Raw genomic sequence first — 16,972 nt, 5'->3', positions numbered from 1 at the left:
CCAAACTAACAAAAGGCAGGCAGAGAATATTCAAATAAACAAAAAATCAGAAAGAAAAAGGGAAATATAACAATGGACACCTAGAAAAATATCGAATCATATAGAGATATTTTAAAAAAACATGAACTCTACAAAATTGGAAAATCTAAAAGAAATAAAAAAATTTCTCTATAATTTTACCAAAGTTAAATCAAAATTGATTAAATAGCCGGGCGGTGGTGGCGCACGCCTTTAATCCCAGCACTCGGGAGGCAGAGGCAGGCGGATCTCTGTGAGTTCGAGGTCAGCCTGGTCTACAAGAGCTAGTTCCAGGACAGGCTCTAAAAAAGCTGCAGAGAAACCCTGTCTAGAAAAACCAAAAAAAATAAAGAAAAAAGAAAAAAATTGATTAAATAAACAGTTTAAATAGACCTATAAACCCTATAGAAATAAATGCAGTCTTAAAAAATTAGAGGATTGTTTTAGAGCACAATTCTAGCAGACATTCAAAGAATTAATAATATTCCTCAAATTATTCCACAGAAAAATAACATTGCTCAATTCATTTTATGAGGCCAGAGAAACCCTGATGCCCAAACCACATGAGACTTCAACAGAGAAAGAGAATTGCAGATCACATTCCCATATGAATGTAGATGTAAAAAGAGAGAAGCCTTGGGTCTGCTGCTGGAGAAAGACTCACGGAAACTTTTCTGGTAGGCCATGACCTCGTGGTGATGCACAGATTAATAGAAATGGGTTAAATTAAGATGTAAAAGTGAGCCAATAGTAAATTAGAGCTAATAGCCCAAGCAGTGATTTAATTAATACAGTTTCTGTATGGTTATTTTGGGAGTCTGGGCAGCCAGGAAACCAAAAAGTGGCCTCCTACAATAATTATGGGGATTCAATACATAAAATAGCTTACAGGTACATCTCGGATAAGGGATCCAGCCAGTACTTGTACACTTGACAAGAGTTTCCCGGGTTGCAGGAGAGAAGCCTTCTTTACACCTATATTCGATTTCATCACCAGCTCTGTGTTTAATCCTGTGAGGTGTGTAGTCACCATTTGCAAGAGAAGGAGGATGACATATCCTTTCTGAAAAGAAACATATGCAAATAATGAGGAATTTATTTAACTTTTTTTTTTAGTTTTTCAATACAGGGTTTCTCTGTGTACCAGTCCTAGCTATCCTGGAACTATCTCTTACATACCAGGCTGGCCTCGAACTCACAGAGATCTGCCTACCTCTGCCTCCAGACAACTGGGATTAAAGTTGTGTGTCACCACTGCCCAGCTAGAGGAATATTTAATTCTCATTAAATTGAAGAATATGAACATTAAATGGCAGATACTATTTACTTGCACTGATAAATGTAAAAATGACATTGAAATATCTATGTCACATCTACTTATGCTTCACATATCAGTACGGCTTCCTCTCTCTCCGCATGATGGATTTGTACCTCTATGGTGTGGGACAATTGTGTATATTCTGTCAATTATATTTTAAATAAATGCTGATTGGCCAGTAGACAGGCAGGAAGTGTAGGCAGGACAACCAGACAGGAAGTAGAGGCAGGGCAATGAAAACAGGAGTATTCTGACAAGAAGGAAGCTCTTTCCCCAGTCCTGTCCAGACACCGAAGAATCAGAATGTGACCTGCCCTGCTGAAAAAGGTACTGAATCTGTGGCTAACATATACTAGAATAATGGGCTAATGTATATTATAAGAGCTAATACGAAGCCTGAGCTAATGGGCCAATCAGTTTATAACTTATGGAGACTTCTGTGGGATTCTTTGGGACCTAACGAATATGGGAACTGGGAAAAACAGAAACGTCAAACAAGCAGGCCCTCATGTTACACCTCTCTGGTAAAAATTTTTCTTTCTTGAAGCCATCACATGTAGTGCTTCTTGATTCCATAACCAGCAATAACTTCATCATATATAATGTTAACAGTGTCTTGTACTTTCTATTTTTTTGATTGTCATTGTTAGCCTCAGACTTTCATTAGGCCTATTTATTAATATTCACAATTTCTTGCTTCTGGAACAGTTGTAAAGATTTCTCAGCCCTTCCTAATTGAAGTAAATGTATCTTCTGATTTACATGGAACAACATACTGAATTTGGAAGCTATGTCTTTTGTTTTGCAGAAAAATATGGTTAGAAGTTGATTTGAAATCCCTAGTCTGGTTACAAATATCTAGAAGGAAGTTTTATATTATCTTGTTTGAATTTTGATCACTTATGAATTCCAAGCTTCTTGTGACTCTAACTGTGACAAAGTGTGTTTTCAGCTATGTGGTGTCAGGGAGATTGAGGTTCTGTTCACTCAGCAAAATGAAGCACATTGTAAGAGATTTGCATGCTTATATAAGTTACTGCAGGTCTCTATATTTATATTATCAAACTGTTATTTACTGTCTTGTGAGAGTACCCTCCATTAACTCTCTCCTTAATGATAAAGACCTTCAAGAACACAGAGTTAAACATTTAATATTTGACTTGTAATTTTGTTTGAGAAATATTTAAAAAGAAAATTAAATGTTGAATCTCCCTTTCCTTCCCTTCCCACTCTCTCTTTCAAAAGAAGCAAACCTAGGATGTGCAAAGGCACACTTGGGGAACCATACATACTTCTCAGATTAAAAACAAACAAATGCCAAGGAAGAGGCTTTAGTTAAGTGGTTAAGTGGCCGAGAAAAATATGGAAGCATTAGGCTTCAGCGTAATAGTCATTACACACCAAATTATATATATGAAACAAAGTTCAATTCCCTATGTTGTGTTTTTTTTTTTCTGAGACAGACTTTCTCTGCAACTTTGGAGTTTGTCCTTTAATTAGCCCTTGTACACCAGACTGGCTGTAAAATCACAGAGATCTACCTGTCTCTGCCTCCAGAGTGCTGGGATTAAAGGTGTGCTCTACCATGCTGGGCTCTAATTCTTCATGCTCTTTATTCACTGGAGGCTGAAATAACTGTTTGAAAAGTTCTTATGTGCAAGAAAATGACTTAATAAAAAATAACATTTTATGGGTTATATTTTGATCTTTTAGTGGATAAATGGTCTAATTAGGAGAATACCTGGAATTAAACATATGGAAGTGGTTTAATGCCAGAGGACTACTGCAGATACTGCTTCTCTGATTAGAAATGATAAATGCCATGAAAACAAATGGTTAGACTCAATGCTATCAGCTGAACATTGATCTGTGTGGTTATCTGTTGTAGAATATTTTTTTACATTGTGTGAAAATGTGTCAATGTGATTGGTTTAATAATGAACTGAATAGCCATTAGATAAGCAGAAAGCGATTGGGTGGGACTTCTTGGAACAGAGAGGAGTTGGAGAGAAGAAAATAGTTGCCAGCAGAGGCAGAGAGAACAGACAAGCAGCAGGAGATGTAAAAGCCATGAATCACACAACAACATGTACATAAATAGAAACAGGCTAAGTTATAAGAGCTAACGGAATAAGACTAAGCTATAGACTGAGCTTTCATAATTAATAATAAGTCTCCATTTCAATTTTTTTGTGTGTGAGCTGACAGTCCAAAGAAAAGTCTAACTACAGCCTTCATTCTTTTCCACTCACTGGACAACTTCTTAAATAATAAAAGACTTAGAAAATAACAATAACTTTACCTTCACAGAAAGGCTGAGGACTCCATCCAGAAGCTGTGCAGATGGCATCCCCTCTTTCTCTGTACACAAAACCTTTCTGACATTGATACTGATACCTTTCATTCTCCTTGTAAACTGTTTTCTTAGATAGAGATTCTATATTTTCAGCGTTTGGTTCTGTGCAGTAAATTTCTAAATGCAAAAGAGTAATTGTATTATGTTTTCTGTGAAAGAAACTCTGCTGGGCAAGATATATTTTCACAATGACAGTGTTTGTTTCCGTTAGGTCAATCAGCCAAAACCAACCAACTAAGCAACAATTGCTTTGACTTGACTGCTTTCCTAATCATGTATCTGCTGTTTAAATATTCATTTTTGAAAGTTAAAAGTGTAATTAATTGTTTTTAGCATTATGGTAAATTAGCCTCTTGAAATAAATGGCCATATATAACAGCTCTTGTGAAAATGAAAATGGACACAGCCTTGCAGGTTAATATTTTCATTGAATAATCTACAAAATAACACATCTTATGATTATCCACAGTAATTTTCAGGACTACACTTTTTTGAAAAAAATCTATTAAAGTCATGTTCCATTTGATCTTTGAAAAGTCATAGACTTCTGTTTTTCTGTCTTCACCATGCATACGATTTTCCCACAAAAAACTAAGGACAGAAACCTTAAGTGAAGAGTCCAATAAATAAATAAATATGGATTCCAAAAATGAGGAATATATATATATATATATATATATATATATATATATATATATATAGTTGCAAGTCTGGGAGAATGAGAACAGACCATCAGCAGCTTTTCTAGCAGATCAAGGATCATTCACTCACAGGGAGCTGTTTTCTCAGATGTTTGGGAAGCTTAGGTCATTTTACGACTGGCTTTTTCATTTACAAGACGAGACCGCCCCCCTATAAATTTAGAATGGTGTCCTGGCCAGTCCTGATAAACGACAGACGTGAACTGAGCTAACCTTTAGGAGACAGAGATAAGGTGACCTTTGGGTCAGATACTGTCTCCGTTATGGACAACTGGCACCACAGCAGGGTATTTTATGGGATACATCTGGTCAAGAGATTAGCTGACCGGACTAAGATCTCAGACCTCCTTATCACAGCTGTCAAATTGATGAAGTATACCTTGCGAGAAAACCTGGGAACAGACAAATGGGACTGTCCCCAAGATTACCCAAGCCCCTACCAATAGAATTACTGTTACTAAGCCCCCCCCCATGTAACCTGTAAACCTATAAAAGCTGAATAAAGAGTTGGATCGGGGTGATCAGTTGGTGAGACCTGCTGATTCACCCACAGACGCCTGTGAAATTAATAAAATAACCTCTTGCTAATTGCATCTGTTGGTTCGGGTTATAGAGTTAAGGGGGAAATCGCCACCCTTGAAAACGAGGGTCTTTTCTTGAGAAGTCCTGGCCACCACTTTTAACACACTTCTCTTAAAATATAACACTCCAACTTTGAGGTACTGGCAACTGGTCTCTCAAAGCCCCTTCCCCATCTTTTTTTATTTCATTTTGTCTTATTTATAACTAAATAAACGTTCAAATAGTCACTTCAAAATTTTTCATCCTTTCCCAAATCAAGCTGAGTTATTTAAGACTTGTATAAACAGTAACTGTGTTGGTCTATGCTCATTCTCTTACTGACTGCTCTCCTCTGTTCAACTGTTGAGTAGCAACTTCCTCTAAGATAAAACATTCCACCTAGGAGGGAAACTCCTACTCAGTGGTTCTCAGCCTTCCTAATGTTGCAACCTTTTAATAAGTTCCTCACATTATGGTGACCTCCAACCATAAAATTATTGTTGTTTCTACTTCACAACTGTAATTTTGTGACTTGTGAATTGTAATGTTAATATCTGATATGCAGGTGGTTTTGTGACTCCTGTGAAAAGGCCATTTGACCCCCAAATGGGGTTATGACCTACAGGCTGAGAACCATTGTTCTGAAGGGAAGTAAACCATCCGATTTTCCAAGGAAGTTCATTAAGCTTGAGGAGAAAACAATTTAAATGCTCAGGAAGTCCTTGAAATTGAGCACATTGATTAGGCTCCTACTTCCCCATGCATACAAAAGCAGTAATGACCACTATAAAATAGTTTTGCATCAGATGAGCTTCGGAGAAAAGCTGCAGATCATTGTGCATTGTGCTCCAACTTTGCAGCTTTTGTGAGCCTGCACTCATGCTGGGGTAGGCTTTAGATGATGCCCCTTATCTTTGGTCACTTCTACCCCTGGAGCTATAGTAAACTCTTTAGTTCACAAAGCAGACTTTGGTGGTAGATCTGTTGTCAGTTTCCTATCTGAAGTACACAGATGTTTGTTCTAATCTCAGTAATAGGGTTATGTAGCAACATCCTGTAGTGGGGCTTCTGTAGCAGCTGATGAGGCTCAGGACATCACTGTACCTTAGACACCTTGGTGTCTTTTCACCTTTGCCCCCATGGCCTACTGAGATCTGCTATGCTTGCTTTTTTTTAAAGGTATTTGCATCTGAAAATACCTTACTATCTCTTGAAAACTAATCGCAAGGATAAAAATTTCCTAAAATTCATTAGCCAGAGACATTGAATTATAGGCACATAAATAACACCCATGCACCTTCAATGTGTAGAGTATGTGGCACACTGAATGTACATATCAACATTATTTTTACAAAGAATTAGTGTTGTTAGAAAGACTTGTTAACACCTAATGTCCTGGAGGAATGAAATGACCTAATTACAATCTCAAAACAAAGAAAATTAAAAAAAAAAGAAAGCATTGCTTTCTTTGGTGTAAGGTAGACAATGCTAAAAATAGTGAAAATATTGGAGATGTTAGATAATATTAAAAAATATACCACAGGTATTGCGGCAGGAGCTGCTTCCGCTCCTTCAGCCAATAGACTTTAAGATACCAGCCCGCTTGGGCGTGGTCTTGTTTGCTTTAAAAAGCAGCTGTAGCCGTGTGCTCACTCTCTTGCTTCCAGCTCCACTTCTGGCTACTAGACTCCTTTCCTGATCGCGAAGAGGGCTATTGTCTGGGATGGTGATCTGTAAGTTTTTCCCTTTAAGTAAATAACCATTCTATTAATCATAATTCCAAACTGGTGTGGAATTGTTTGTGACTTATGCCTTATCCGACACCCGACATTTGGTTTTAGAACCCTCCCTTCCTCCCACTCAGATGCCTGCCACCAGCTCGGTTTGGCATGAGCCGTCCCTCAGCCAAGGCCTGTGCCCTCTGCGTGGTACCAGCAGTTCAATATAAATTATGACACAGTGGCTTTTCTTGCTGCAATTCTTTATATTTTCTCTTTACACGCCTCAGATTGGCTTCAAGACCCCATGCACCCTATCATTTGCCTCCCCATGTGGATTTAAACTCCATGCCTCCCAGGCTCCACAGGCCTGGAGAGTCTCTGACCATCTGGTTTGCCCTTTTCTGAGTAGTTTTTAAATTTCCCTTGCATGCACAACGCTTAAGTGGCGTGAATCAGAGCACAAGTGGTTGCCAAAAGCTGCAACCCCTCGGGGTGACTCCATCACATGGAGGCATACGTGGCTTCCAGTTTGCTCTTCTCTACCCATGGATTCTGGGTTTCTGGTTCTGTGTATGGAATTGATTTAATTACATTTACTTTGTTGAGCAACTCATATTTCCCAGTTTTTAACAAATACTAAGGCAGACATTGAAACAGAACCCCGTTTCCATCACCTTTGCAGTGGTTCTAGGAGTGACTCGGCAACATCACCACCTGCTGGATAATAGGTAATGTGGCAGTTTTCATTTCCAATGCAACTTATACTGCTTTCTTTACTAATACAATGGATTATATCATGCGAGATTTGGATGACTATGGGGACACCTCAATTTACTGGTTACTTGGCTTCAGTTTTCTTTTCCATATTCTATCATTAAGGAAGAATATGGCACTCCTAAGAGTGATACAATCTTTATGGACTAATAATGAACGGCTAGTTGAAAAGATTAAAATTATTGAAAATCAGAGGTTATCTGAACAAGTGAATACTGTGATAGGCAAAATTGACTCCATATCCAAGGGTACTAGGAAGTTACCTGAAAGGGTTCAGGCTGTTGAATTTGATGTTCAGAAGTTATCACAAAGTTTTGACAAGATAACAGACAGAATGTACCTCTAGGATGGGAATCTACATGTATCCAAGAAAAGTTCTGGGAAGACATGTTATCTTTGAAGGGGAAAGTTGAAACCTTGGAATCACAGATGCAGAATGGGGACCAAAAAATTGATACCTTAGTGAAATCACTAGAAACACATGCAGATCAGGAGATTCAGGCTTTAAGAGAGATGATGATAAAAAAATTTGAAATAATTGAAGAAATTATTGAAGCTGGTGAACAGAGTAAGAAGGTACAAGGACAGGATACAACATCACCACTGGCTGTCAGAACTGTTTTACCCAGGGTTTTAGCATCATACCCTGTAATTTACTCTGAAAAAGCATCAACTTCTAAAGGCTCAAAGGGAGTCAAAGAAGGGAGATGGATGTCAATAGGAATGAATGATCTAAAAGAAATTAAGCAAGCTGTCTTTAATTATTGCTTGCACTCTGCATTTGTTAAGGAAATGATAAGGACTTGGGCTTCTAATGTCAGAGCTACTTCTCATGATTTCTCTCAGTTAGTGTCTGCAATATTAGATGATGGACCTTCCTTGATGTTTGGAATTTATTTCAGAGAAGAATCCAAACATATGAAACAGCAAAGAGCAAAAGGTGTGCAGGTTTCCCAAGATAAAATTCTTGGTGTAGGAGCATATGTCGACACACAAGTCCAAGCTCTTTGCGACAAAGAAGTATTTTCCCTAGGTCACAAAGCAGCCTTGAATGCTTGGAGTAGAATACAAGATCCAAGGAAAAGGGTCGAATCATATACCAGGGTTAGGCAGGGACAGAAAAACCCTTTATTGACTTTTTGCAAAGATTAATTAAGGCTCTGTAAATAGGAGTAACAGACCCAGAAGCTGAACAAGTAATTCTTGAATCTCTGGCTTTTGAAAATGCTAACATATAATGTAAAAAGATAATTGGGCCTTTAAGGTCTAGATCAGCACCTTTGGATGAATGGATTCAGCATACTATGAATGTTGAGACATTTGGCTATAATGATGAATCTTGGGTAGGAGAAGTGATATATATCTCCTCTGGGAATGACAAAAATAGGAGACCTCAGCCTTTAGGTATATGTAGGAGGCTGACCTTGGGCCAACAAATGCAGATCAACAACAGACAGACAAGGCAACCCCATACCATCGGGAAACCCCTTGGGGGGCCTCTCACAGGCACCCAAGCCAAAAGTGGCCCAGTAATTCCCAGTTACTGTGGAGAACATGTCTCACCAAGAAAATTAAAAACTCCAATGTCTGCTGTAAAAAACAATACTGATCTAAATGATGGGTTACATGTGGAGGATGAGTCAAAAAATCCAGTAGGACAGAGTAAACATATATTTTGGCAGATTTCCATTAATGATCAAAGACCAAAGCTGAGAGTCTGAATAAATGACATTTTTATTGAGGGATTATTAGACACAGGCATGGATGTAAGTATCATTGCTTCAGAATCTTGGCATCCGAATTGGCCTCTTCAAGAGGTAGATGTTCGGTTCCTAGGAATTGGAACCCTATCTCATGTAAAACAAAGCATAAGATGGGTTGAATGCATAGGGCCTGAAGGGCAAAGAAAAAGACTAAGGCCATATATAGCCAATATTGCAATAAATTTATGGGGCCATGACCTGCTACAGCAATGGAATACCGAGATTAACATTCCTGTAGTTCCAGGAACTCATAATTTTGGGAAGGATATAATGAGGTATTATGGAAAAAGGTCGCCAGCCATTCAGGCTGTACAAGAATATACAGCAAATAGCAAACCTTTAGAGGTACAAATATCCCTACCGTTAAAATGGTTAACTGAGAAGCCAATATGGATCAAGCAGTGGCCTCTAGCTGAAGATAAATTATAGGCTTTGGAACAGCTGTTACAAGAGCTGTTCAAGAAGCTCACCATATTGAAGAATCAACCAGCCCTTGGAATTCTCCTGTGTTTTTTGTGAAAAAGAAATCTGGTAAATGGAGAATGGTGACAGATCTAAGAGCTGCCAACAAGGTAATTCAACGTATGGAGTCCTCTACAATCTGGAATTCCTTTGCCTTCTCTATTACCCAAAGCATGGCCTCTTATAGTTATTGATTTGAAAGACTGTTTTTTCACTATACCTTTACAAGAAAAGGATAGAGAAAAATTTGCCTTCACAGTGCCTACTTATAATAATTCTCAGCCTACTAGGAGATATCAATGGACTATCCTCCCACAGGGAATGCTCAGTAGTCCCATATTGTTCCAATATTTTGTAAGTCAGCCATTGGAAATAATTTGTAAGCAATTTCCCAAGTCCATAATTTACCATTACGTGGATGACATATTTTTATCTGATTCAAATAAAGATACTTTAGAAAGGATGTTTGAAGAAGTAAAGAAAGTCTTGCCTAAATGGGGATTACAAATTGCTCCCGAAAAGATTCAAAGAGGAAATTCTGTTAATTACGTAGATTACAGAATAGGTTTACAGAAAATTAGGACACAAAAGTCACAAATTAGGAGAGACCAGTTATGGACTCTTAATGACTTTCAAAGATTGTTAGGAGACATTTCCAGTCTACAACCAGCTGTTAGGATAACATGTGATCTAATAGTTCATTTAAACAAAACCTTAGATGGTGATAAAGATTTGAATAGTCCCAAAAAATTAACAGCTGAAGCAGAAAAGGAACTGACAATGGTTAAGGAAAAATTACAGGAGGCACATATGAATAGGATGAACCCAAATCTTAGTTGTATCCTAGTCATATTGCCTTCCAGAATTTCTCCTACAAGGATTTTGATGCAGAGGAAAGATATTATTTTAGAATGGATATTTATACCACATAAACCAAGTAAAAACCTAAAAACTTATGTGGAAAAAGTCTCTGAATTAATTATAAAAGGTAAACTGAGACTTCATCAACTAGCAGGTATAGACTGCACAGAAATTATAGTGCCTTTTACTACTGATGAAATAAAAAAGTTATGGGAAGACAATGAACCATGGCAAAGAGCTTGTGCTAATTTTGGGGGGGGGGGGAGAAATTAATAGCAACTATCCCAAAAGTGATAGACTTAACCTCATAAAGAGAACTTCTTGGATTCTTCCTCGAATTGTACGTGATGCACCAATAGCTGGAGCCCATGCATTTTACACTGATGCAAATAAATCAGGGAAGGCAGGTTACAAACCAGAAGTATTGAGTAAGGTGGAACAAAGCCCTTATAATTCTGTCCAGATGGCAGAATTATATGCTATTCTTATGGTGCTAAGGGATTTTAAAGAACCTCTTAATATAGTTATGGATTCACAATTTGCAGAAAGAGTTATCTTGCATATTGAAACTGCTGATATTATACAAGATGATACAGAATTGACTTCATTTTTTATCCAGGTGCAAGACATAATCAGGAATAGGCTTTGTCCTATGAACATAACACACATCCAATCCCATACTGGTCTGCCTGGTCCTCTAGCAAAAGGTAATGCTGAAATTGATCAATTATTGATTGGAAGCATGTTGCAGGCCTCAGAATTTCATAAAAAATCACGTCAATAGTAAAGTTTTAAAGAAAAAGTTTTCTATTACATGGCAACAAACTAAGGAGATTATAAAGAGGTGTCCTACTTTCTCTTTCTATAATCAAACACCATCACCTGCAGGGAGTAACCCAAAGGGTATTCTAAGGAATGAAATCTGGCAGATGGATATGTTCCACTTTGTGGAATTTGGTAAATTAAAATATGTACACCACACCATAGACATGTATTCAGGTTTTCAATGGGCAACTGCTCTGAGCTCAGAAACGTCTGATTCGGTAATCACACATTTATTGGAAGTTATGACCATCATGTGTATACCTGCACAAATAAAGATAGACAATAGTCTAGCATATGTATCTAAGAAAATGAAATGTCTTTTTGCTTATTATAACATAAAGCACATTACAGGTATACCAAATAATCCTACAGGCCAGGCAGCTATTAGAAAGATTAAATCATACTATAAAGGTTATGCTGAACAAACAGTAAGAGATGGAAAATACCCCCATAAATAGATTGCATAATGCTTTATTAACCTTGAATTTTCTTAGCACTAATGAGAAAGGAACAAAGCAGCAGAGAGGCATTAGATAATGGAAAAAAACTTCTGAATTGAATCAACCAGTATATGTCAAAGATGTGTTGACTTCACAATGGCAACCAGGAGATGTGCTAGTTGGGGAAGGGGTTTTGCTCTTATTTCCACAGGAGATGAAAAGATATGGATACCATCAAAATTAATAAAGATTCACTTTGAAAAGGAGAAACCCATTGAAACAGAGAAATGACAGCTCATCCACACTGGTGATAACCATACAGGTGGTAAGAAAAGCATTTAGGATGAGGGCAGGGTCCTGTTCTTGTCTTTGCAGGAAAATACTCATCTTCAAAAATTCAAGAAACTCCTGATGTTTGGATGATGACAGGTAGAAAAATAACTATCCAATAAGGATCATCAAGAAAATCAAATATGGTTCGTAAGTACAAATGATACAATGTATACATTTATATATATGTATGTATATGTTTATGAATATATAGAGCTGGTTTTAGATTTGGACAATGGCTCTGTCCTTCTTTAAATCCAAGCATGTTGTTAAAAGAAAAAACCCAGAGTTTCTATCTCATGTCAAGTGCCATTTGATGTGGGACATTAAGAAAAAAGAATTTAGAAAACATCTTTGCTTTTCTTCATATCTATTTTTGTCTTTATCATACCTTGCATTGAATATACATGTCTGTATATGTCTATATAAATAATATTTAAGTTTTCCACAATGAACAACGAATTTTCCTGCAGTAATTTTTGAAGTTTCCAGGAAGATGATGGGGCTCCATAACAACAACTCCACCTGGTTGATATGATAGCATGATACTGATAGCACTACTACAAGACCTGTTTTGGGTACCAGCTGCACAAGACAGTTCCAACTTGGTTAGCTGAAATGGTGCACATCTTTTACAACATTCTGGTCAGACCTCCACAAAATACTCAGAGACTATTTGCAGTTTTAAAAGACATTGATCTTGAAATTTAACCATTATTTTACTTTCACAGGATCCCCCAGAGAGAACGTTGTTCCATGACAGCTGGAAGTAATTCTAGAGGACAACATCCCCTTTTCTAGTAAAGTTTGTCCTTGGGTTTAGGGACATCATTTAAGTGTTGATTATTATTAGTATACAGTTGAGGGTTGAGGGAGGAATTTTATAAGCCTAGGGATCTTTTTTCAAAAAAGGGATAATTGGATGATGGGATAATAGATTGGTACTTGCGAGTTATTGCTTTTTAGACAATTATATTGGTATCAATTCTTATATATTGATACAAAGTTAAATTATATTGACTATTGCATGCATGCATGCTTCTACCTCTGTTTAAAACATTTTTATGTATTGAGATATATATATTTAGTATTGATATATATATATATATATATATATATTTACCATATTGCAGTGTACATTTCTACCTCTGATTAAGATACTTATATATTGTTTATGTATTGATATATATATATATATACATATATATATATACCATATTGCATTGTATACTTGTACATTGTTTACATTTGGAGGTCATTGTCCTCATTTATTGCACAGTTGTTTATTGTCTTAGTCTTTAAGTTAGATAGATATTGAGAATGATATAGATCAATAGTCATCTATGTTTGTTATTTATAATTAGACTAATCAGGTTTTTAGATACATAGAGATTATATTCAGTATAGATAGATAATCTTCAACCTCTTCAACGAGCTGTAGAAAATAGCCTTTAATCTAACTCAGAGTTACGTGGTAGTGAGACACTATTGCTCCGGGCAACACAGATCTATTCCTGAGAAAATGTTGAGCACCAAATGTACTCCACCTGGAGCCTTTCTTCTTGACAGAACTGGCCTTTGGGCAAAGAAATGCCCATACCTCAACCACTGACAGAGATACAGAGTATCTGTAAATGGATAAAACAGGACTGTCATATCATGCCAAGACACAGTAAGATAGTTTTGAAAAGTTTCTTGCCTTTGAAAATGGTATGTCAGTTAAGTTAGGCCTTAGCCAAAGTTGGTTGCTTCAACGGTGCAAATGTGACTTTGGGTGATTGCCCAGGTAGCCAGTTGTCTCTGTGATTTGTTGCATGTTTTGGAAGTTGTTTGATTGCACTTCCTAATTACTCAGGTAACATTATTTCCCGTCTCAGATCTTCAATGGGGTTGAAGACTATATAAATGTAGTTACTTTCTTCTCATGGCTTGGCCAAGTTATTTAAGCTAGTTAGAATAGGATATTTGTTCTTATTGCATATAATTTCATAGTAGGTTTAGAACTCTCTTACTTAAACAAAAGGGGGAGGTGCTGCAGGAGCTGCTTCTACTCCTTCAGCCAATAGACTTAAAGATACCAGCCCACTTGGGCGTGGTCTCATTTGCTCTTTAAATATCAGCTGTAGCCCTGTGCTCACTCTCTTACTTCCAGATCCAATTCCGGCTACTAGACTCCTTTCCTGATCTTGCAGAAGGCTGTTGTCTGGAATAGTGATCTGTAAGTTTTTCCCCTTTAAATAAATAACCATTCTATTAATCATAATTCCAAACTGATGTGGGATTGTTTGTGACTTATGCCTTCAAGGTATGGTGCCATGTACCTATGTTCTCAGCACTCATAAGGCAGCTTCAGGAAAATTAATGTAAGGTAGAACCTACATGGACTGCATATCAAGTTCAGACCAGCCATGGCTGTCTTTGTGAGAAGCTGTCTCAAAACCAAAGAAACAAAGAACAAAAAGAGAAAAGAAAGAAAAACAAAAGAGAGAAACAAAAATCAAAGAAATATTGATTCACATTTTATTGTATCAGTTTACTATAAGTCAAGGTTTTATTTAGTGGATTCAATTCAGATAAATAAAACTAACAGTAAACTTGCAAAAATGTGTTTGTGTGTGTATGTGTGTGCACGTGTGTGATATCACTTCTTAATAACATTAAAATTGTAATTAATGTCTTAAAAATTAAAACCTGCAACAAATATATAACTCTTCCTAATAATATTAATTAAAATTAATGCCATCATGGAGCATGATTAGAAACATATAGTAAACCATTGGATTCCAAAACCTTCATAAAATTCTGCTCTGAAAGTCAATTTTATACCACAGAACAGAAATGCTGAATTAGACTGTGAATAGCAACACCAGGTAGTGACCTTTGCTTACATATTAACCAAGTCATGCAGCTACAGTTAAAAAAAAAAACCTTCAGTCAATTATAGAGAAACAGTCATGATTAATAAGCATCAGAGTAAAGTAATTCTGTTTTAAATAAAAACATACTTAAAAAGAAATGAACATTTTTCCTAAGGATAGCTAAAAGTATTCAAATACCAAGCAGATAAATATGTACATCTTACCCACACATCTGGGCTTCTCATTGCTCCAAAGGCCATTTTCTGAACAATGTATTTCTTTCTGTCCTTCAACCTTGAAGCCTGCATTGCATTCAAAGCGTACCACATGTCCAAAGGAATATTCCTGGTCTGGTTCTACAGCACCGCTCACAATTCTTCCATTCTCCGGGTCTGTCACTGGCAAGCACTTAACAACTGAAAATACAGGTGCCATTTTCACTGAGAGAACTGAAAGCTTCTACATGTGTATATGAATTAAAACACCAACAAGATAAGCCTGGAGGAATTTACTTAAATGTTTTAGAAATATTTATGATTGTTTGCAAGAGATAAAGATCATTTAACATAAGTAGTTTGGTTATCAGTTTCTGTGGGAATGGGAATAACATCAAATAATAGTTTGAATTTTCATGATTGCAAATGTCTCTTAACTATTTAAAAATATGAGCTCTGGAACAATCACATACAAATGTTTTACTGATGGCATGCCACGGAGCATTCTAATAAGATGGAAAAGCAATGAATTTTTAAGTTATTTCTTCTGATGGAGAAATTGTTCTTAATTTTCCTTTCCTTTCAACCTCGGTATTCACATTTTTATTTTTCTTAAAATTTCTCTATTGCGAAGGCACTCAAAGTTTATGTTTCCTTAAGAAACTTTGGATGCAGCAGATATTCTAACGGTGTTATGACTTGTCTTATGACTCAAAGATACTGACTCAACAGACCATTCCATGGTCCAAAGCTCAATTTTAAACAAGCATATGAATGTTTGCTCCCTGGAACAACTTCTGATTTCCTCACATTAAATTTCTATATTTTCCCAGGCATGAGAATGTCCAGTGTGACCACATTCTCTTTCTCTCTCTCATTTCACCCCCACTGGATTTTCTTTCTTTCCTTTATTACTTACTATAGAAATAGGACCTAGCATTTAGATGGGCCTCTGCTAATTCCATGATAACTAGAGAACTGAGTACAAGCAAAACATGTACTTCCCTGTTCTTGCTGTTTGTGCTGCATATGAACAGGAAGCTAAGAGAGTTCTTTCTTTTTAAGTCCTATTTTATTTATTTAGTATGTATGTATGTATGTATGTATGTATGTATGTATGTATGTATGTGTGCCCCTCTGCATGTATGTCTGCATGCCAGAAGAGAGCTTCAGATTCCATTATTGATGGTTGTGAGTCACCATGTGGTTGCTGGTAATTGAACTCAGGACCTTGGAAGAGCAACCAGTGCTTGAGTTCTTTCTTAATCCTTACTTTTCTTTTTCTTTTTTCCCTTAAAGTTCAGGCTATGGGAAAGCCTTCATAGCAGCATACTGCTGAGAGATGTTTCAGTCTCATTTTGTACCTCAGTGAAGGCCTATGTTACTGTAACTGGATGGTTATTATGGGAAACATTCTTCATGAATATAGCTTTCAAGCTCTGATATTTTATTAATCTGGTGATGGTTGTACATATTATTAATGTTTGAACTATAAAATAAAAGTTGGCTTTGGAATTTCTAACCATCAGTACATTGATCAAAAATCATATCAATCTCATTTTATTAATCTCATTTTATGTTTATTATATTGTTTGAAAGTTTTGAGGGTTTTGTTGTTGTTGTTTTGCTTTTTTTATGACCAAGTTTCTCTGTATCTTTGGAGCCTGTTCTGGAACTAGCTCTTGTAGACCAGGCTGGCCTCACTCTCACTGAGATCCACCTAACTCTGCCTCCTGAGTGTACCACCACAGCCCAGCTGAAAGTTTGAG

The 16,972-nt window shown here is 36.7% G+C and overlaps 1 protein-coding gene across 3 annotated transcripts in view; it reads right to left on the bottom strand.

The window, feature by feature from the left end:
* Positions 1-16,972, bottom strand: part of LOC119827261 (complement factor H-like) — a 90,680-nt gene that overhangs the window by 57,277 nt on the left and 16,431 nt on the right. For all 3 annotated transcript variants that reach the window (XM_038348733.2, XM_038348731.2, XM_038348732.2), the window contains exons 5-7: positions 15,213-15,404; positions 3,639-3,809; positions 908-1,081 (exon numbers count right to left, since the gene is read on the bottom strand). In XM_038348733.2, coding sequence (XP_038204661.1) covers positions 908-1,081; positions 3,639-3,809; positions 15,213-15,404 — 537 coding nt within the window. The remainder of the gene's footprint in view (positions 1-907; positions 1,082-3,638; positions 3,810-15,212; positions 15,405-16,972) is intronic.

This window comes from Arvicola amphibius, chromosome 12 (genome assembly GCF_903992535.2).
Source record: "Arvicola amphibius chromosome 12, mArvAmp1.2, whole genome shotgun sequence".
NCBI classification, from domain to species: domain Eukaryota; kingdom Metazoa; phylum Chordata; class Mammalia; order Rodentia; family Cricetidae; genus Arvicola; species Arvicola amphibius.
This window is presented reverse-complemented; position numbering and strand designations above follow the sequence as displayed.